Here is a 5,170-nt window from a genome sequence, read left to right on the forward strand (position 1 = left end):
GCACACTTATGACTGTGCTTGTAAACAAATTTTGCAACTCGCCAAAGCCCCGAACCTCTATCAAGCTTCACATCCAACTCCACTTTACAATTGCAACGTGACAAAGGTCTCAACCTACGGGTGCGGTTGTCCATAGTCAAAAACTTGCTGTTACGTTTTCCTTCCCGTGAACACACAAAACGCCTTCTGGGAACTATTTTTGAGCACCCTTAGTCTCTTTGAACTTGAAATTTCTTACACTGAATCCCTCTTGTCGAGCATATCCATTATAAAAAGTATAAGCAGCTGCCTCAGACACAAATGTCTTCAACATTACCTCCCAGTAAAATTTTCTCTTATCTTCTGCATCACTCTCATCTTCATCCTCTGATCCATTCTTTTTCTTACCAACTGATTTCACCTGCATGCACAATTTGATAACATTGAAAACATAAATATTTTTGAACGCCATATCCGCGAGTCATACAACGAATAAATTAAAAAATCTTACATATCTTCTTCTCACAGGTTCTTCTATAGTCTCCAAATCTGAATCACCGTAATAGTCGTAAGAAGAATTATCGCCAACTAATACCTGAGCAAACAAGAAAGATTAACGGTTGTCACGACGACATAAAATGCATTGTTCAGTTATTAAATATAAATTAAATATACATATTACCTACTATAATTAAAATGCATACCTCGTCAACAAAACCAGAGTCCAATCTCTCATCATCATTTGGCTCATCCACAACATCACTCTGAATCTAATGCATTTTAAACCATGTAAACATCAATTCAATATTTTTATGCAATCAGACATTTATTACTACAAACTCACATTATCAGTGTCAACATCTTCTTCTTGCTCTACATTATCATCTTCTAGATCAATACCATCTGCATCCATCTATTAGCAAAAATAAGCACAATCAGTATTTAACTACTTACATGCAAGTACTAAATAAAACTAGTAGTTCCGTTTCACTCACACTTTCGTCGACATCATCGTCTCCAGAAGTGTGTTCATCTTCAGGTGGTGCATTCTCGTTGGCAGACGAAATATTGAATTCCTCTTCATCTGTATTTCCGCTGTCGTACTCCATTGAACTTGAACTCAAATCTGAAACATCCATCGCATGTCCAAAGTAACAACCAAATAAGTACATCTCAAAAAAGGAGCTCCAAACCCAAACCCTAACGTCAACCAAATCATGAACATGCAATTAGTTTTTAGAATCAATTACCTCCCAGAACCACCAAGGAGCCGCCAAACCCTAACGCCGCCTGTAGCAGCAGGAACAACCCGCGTGCGATCCTCCTCCGCGTCCGACCTTGCCCAGCCTCGTCGTCGCCGGATCCGCCTCCCGCCTCCACGATACCCGGCTCAGCTCTCAGAACGAAACCGCCCTGCTACGCCTTGCCGTCCCAACGTCCTCGTCCCTCCCGTCTCCCTCCCGATCGACAGAACCTTCGAAACCCTAAGGAGGACCAGCAATGGCGCACACGCAAGGTTTCAAATAATTTCCCCGTAACCACCGCCTATCTTCGGCATCAACTCCACGTGATCGACGTAGTTTTCGGGTCGAACTCTGATTGTAATGCTGTGGGGCCGGCGGAAACCGTCATCAACAAGGATACGTACCATATCTACGTGGCAGCCGATCATCTATGTAGAAAATGATGTGGAGTATAATTATACGCCACTAATACGGCCCCACCTTCTGGAACGGGTATCCCACCTGAATGTCGTTCCCCAAGGGGACACCGGAGCACACCCCATCCCGGAATTCCCGAAACGTTGTCAAATATGCATGTAGGTACGAACAGTCGTCGTCAGTTAGACTTCACTGCGCCTCTCGCGGCACCATTCAGTCGTTATTGTTGTTTTGTTCTTGTCGTCGCTAGTCAGTAACCTGCTGGTGAGGGCAAGTGATACTTTTCACGATAGTCCTTTGCATCTGGCACGACCATAGTCCACGCACGTAGCTTTCAGAATTTCAGATCGATCAGAACTCATCTGCTCGCCACTAAATTAGTTTCCGTGGCATATCTATCCCACTTTTACATGCTTGTTTATACAAAAATCGTGCCCAAATCTCGTCCTGCGGCGACTTAGAAATAGCGCGAATTATCCAAGAAATCGGTGTCGGCCAGCTGCAGCATGAACTCCATGTCCGCCATCTGGGAGTCCGTCGTGGAGGTGAGCTCCACGTCGGGATCGTTCCTGACAACCTGGTGCTCTGACGTCGCCGGAGACATGAAGGGGGATGCAGTGAAGGCACCGCCAGCTGGGAAGTCGCTGGTCGGTGCGCTGCCGCCGGCGGTCTCGGCGGCGCCTGCTGGCTTGGACTGGAAGGAGAACGGAGTGTCCAACAACCCCTTCGCGAGCCCCTCGTCCTTCAGTCCGACCGAGATGATGGAGCTCAGCTCCTGCCCGCCTGTAGGCTGCGGCTGCCATTGTTCTCCGCCTCCTGCGTGCCGCGGCCTCTGCAGGCTGTTGCACTGCGCGCAGGTGTGGTTCCCGTGGTAGACGACGTCGAAGAGCAGCGGGTCGCCGTCGGCGCGCTGCACCTGCTTGCTCGCGTGGCAGCTCTGCGTGTGCCGGTACGTGCACCGGAAGTAGGCTCTGCGAAAAGTTCGATCTAATCAGCCGCCCACGATCGATTAGGCTATCGATAATGGTAGGAGTTGTGCTCGAGCGTCGTCTCTAACCTTGGGTACTTGGCGCCGAGGATGTCCTTCTGGCCGTACTTCCTCCAGCTGAAGCCGTCGTCGAGGGGGCCGACGTCCTGCACGGTGTTCACCCTCACCTGCGTGCTCCACTTGGGCAACGCTTTCCTGCACTTGCCACAACCATTTAAATGCTAACAGATGAGATACTGACCAACAACCATGGATCACAAGTAGTAGGCTTTTGTCTGCTCTTACCTCTTCTTGCATTGCCCGGCCGCATTGGCGCCGCGGCAGCGGGAGTCGGCACCCTGGTCGGATCCGCCGCTGCGGGGACTTCCCTCGGCGGACGGCGGCGACCCCGGACCCGGAGCGCCAGGGGTGCAGCACGACGACATGGCGATGTGGATGGACCTATCGACGGAGGAGCGCATGCTGGACACCAGAGCCCGGCACCGCTCCCCTCCGTCGTCAGCGACGCCCTTCGCGCCCATTTGCGCCTCCAGCTGCCTCACCGTGTCGAGCACCTGCGCCAGCTCCGTGGCCAGGGCGCACCTCTCCATGTACCTGTCCGACGACGACGACCCCTCCATCAAACACTTCCACGCACCTCGTACCTCTCCCTCGCTCGGCCGTATGTCAGGGCTGCCGGCGTTCATACGACACGACCGGCGGCTGTGTGGTGGTCGTCGTCGCCGTTTGTGGGTGTCAGTGCGGGCGAACGGGGGGCGGTTTTATAGAGCTGGTGGCCGGGCTGGGCTGGGAGCCAAATGCGGCGTCACTGGCTCTCGCTCGCTGTCCCTGTTGGAAGAGTAAAAAGTTTGACTGGATTAATAACACAAGAAAGGGATCCTGCTGCAGAAATGTTTAAAAGGACTTGCGTGTGTAATAGTCAAACACTTGGACCGGTCTCTGGTCGCGGGGTTGGGCACTAGCGATGCTGAGTGCTGCTTACTTGTAGGAGTACTTGTTTAATCTAGAACATCCATTGACCAGTTGACCGCGTCCTTGATCATCGATCATGGGCAGATCCAGAAATGTTCTTCTACCGTGCTCTAGCGTCCATGCATGCACCATGTGATTGCTTTGAGATTGATACATGCATGAAGTCTCTCATACTTCATTTCTTTCTGCATGTCCATGGTACAGGTCTACCACACCACTAGTACTCTCTCACGCTCATTTTATTTTCGGTCGCAGATTTGAAAGAGCCTTGTGTGCCAAAATAAATGTAGATTAATAATCTGTTTGGATTTGTCCATTTCTTTGGGCAATAAGGTTCAAACAAGTCCTGAATAGATTTGTTTTGACAAAATTCAAATTATGAATTCCAAAACACATTGAAACATCATGATGGATTGAACGAAACCCAATAAAGGAACACCAAGTTTTATGGTTTGAAATCTAAGTCAAATGCCAATTATTTTCTAAATTGATGAACCAATTTTGAAATGGAGTGAAAACCAAATTGTTTCGAAAAATATTACTCCCTCCGATCCATAATAATTGTGGTGGGCTTTGTTCAAATTTAACTAAAACCATGACAACTATTATGGATCAGAGGAAGTACTATATTTAATCGTTTTAACTATATGTCATCTGCAAATTATTTTCTAACTTGATGAACCAATTTTGAAACAGAATCAAACAAATTGTATTGGTAAATGTTTTGGCCACGTTTCATAAAGTTTTTCAATGTTTCACCAAGTTTCAGAAGTCGATTTTCAATTATTGTTATAATATATTCAAGATTGGTCGTGTTTTTAAGCTCTCTTCGCTAGAAACCCAAATGTTTCATCAAGTGTGCATGGTAGAATCGCCACACTCTAGCATAACAGATGGTAAGATTGCTCTTTTGGAGTTAGTGCTAGGTAAGTTTATGTTTTGATGCAAAAAGAAACATGAGGAGATTATCATACATTGTAAAATTTTCATGAGAGTAAATATTTACAAACAAATTTTAAAACGAAGAAAAAGAGAAGAATAAAAATCGAAAGATAGGTTTCTCTTTGAAGCAACCTAGGACTATTTCATTCTGGTAATTTTTTAGATAAAAGGCACATAAATTTCCAACTTTAAATTTATAAAGCTCATTGATTCAACAAAATTTATATGTTGTATATAGCTTATGCTTGGCGCATTTTTTTGCGGCAAACCTTTAGCTCGCTTTCCACATAATCGACGCATGCTTGATCCTGGAGTTTGGAGTTTATCATCGACACCTTCAAGAGGATCATAGTTTCGTAAATTAAGACAGTTGGGTGTTTAAGAGCTTTTGACTCGATAGTCAACTTGTTACACACCTACCACAAAGATCAACATTGTGGCATAAATAATACCCACAATAAGGTCTATAGGGTTGTCTAGAAAAGAAAATCTAAAATATCGTAAAAAGTGTGCAAAATCATCCGGACACCATCTACACCCCATCCGTTGGCAAAGAACACTCCATGCAAACCTAGCTAAAGAGAAAGAAAATAAGATGTGAGTTGCATCCTCCCGGATCCCACAGAGC

General features: G+C 46.3%; 1 protein-coding gene across 1 annotated transcript; it reads right to left on the reverse strand.

The window, feature by feature from the left end:
- Positions 1-1,972: 1,972 nt before the first annotated feature.
- Positions 1,973-3,347, reverse strand: LOC124661605 (transcription factor WRKY19-like). Its single transcript, XM_047199485.1, has 3 exons — positions 2,914-3,347; positions 2,698-2,823; positions 1,973-2,611 (listed from the first exon to the last, which is right to left on the reverse strand). Exons 1-3 carry the CDS (start codon positions 3,312-3,314, stop codon positions 2,098-2,100), a joined length of 1,041 nt encoding a protein of 346 aa, XP_047055441.1. The 5' UTR covers positions 3,315-3,347; the 3' UTR covers positions 1,973-2,097.
- Positions 3,348-5,170: the final 1,823 nt, after the last annotated feature.

Source organism: Lolium rigidum, chromosome 6 (assembly GCF_022539505.1).
Source record: "Lolium rigidum isolate FL_2022 chromosome 6, APGP_CSIRO_Lrig_0.1, whole genome shotgun sequence".
Classification (NCBI taxonomy): domain Eukaryota; kingdom Viridiplantae; phylum Streptophyta; class Magnoliopsida; order Poales; family Poaceae; genus Lolium; species Lolium rigidum.

Excerpts from the sequence above, each read along its gene's own strand:
- LOC124661605 (XM_047199485.1), bottom strand. The coding sequence starts at position 3,314 with ATGAACGCCGGCAGCCCTGACATACGGCCGAGCGAGGGAGAGGTACGA. Across the intron at positions 2,824-2,913 it reads GCCGGGCAATGCAAGAAGAG|GAAAGCGTTGCCCAAGTGGA; the intron begins GTAAGAGCAGAC and ends TGGCAAGTGCAG. Across the intron at positions 2,612-2,697 it reads CTCGGCGCCAAGTACCCAAG|AGCCTACTTCCGGTGCACGT; the intron begins GTTAGAGACGAC and ends AACTTTTCGCAG.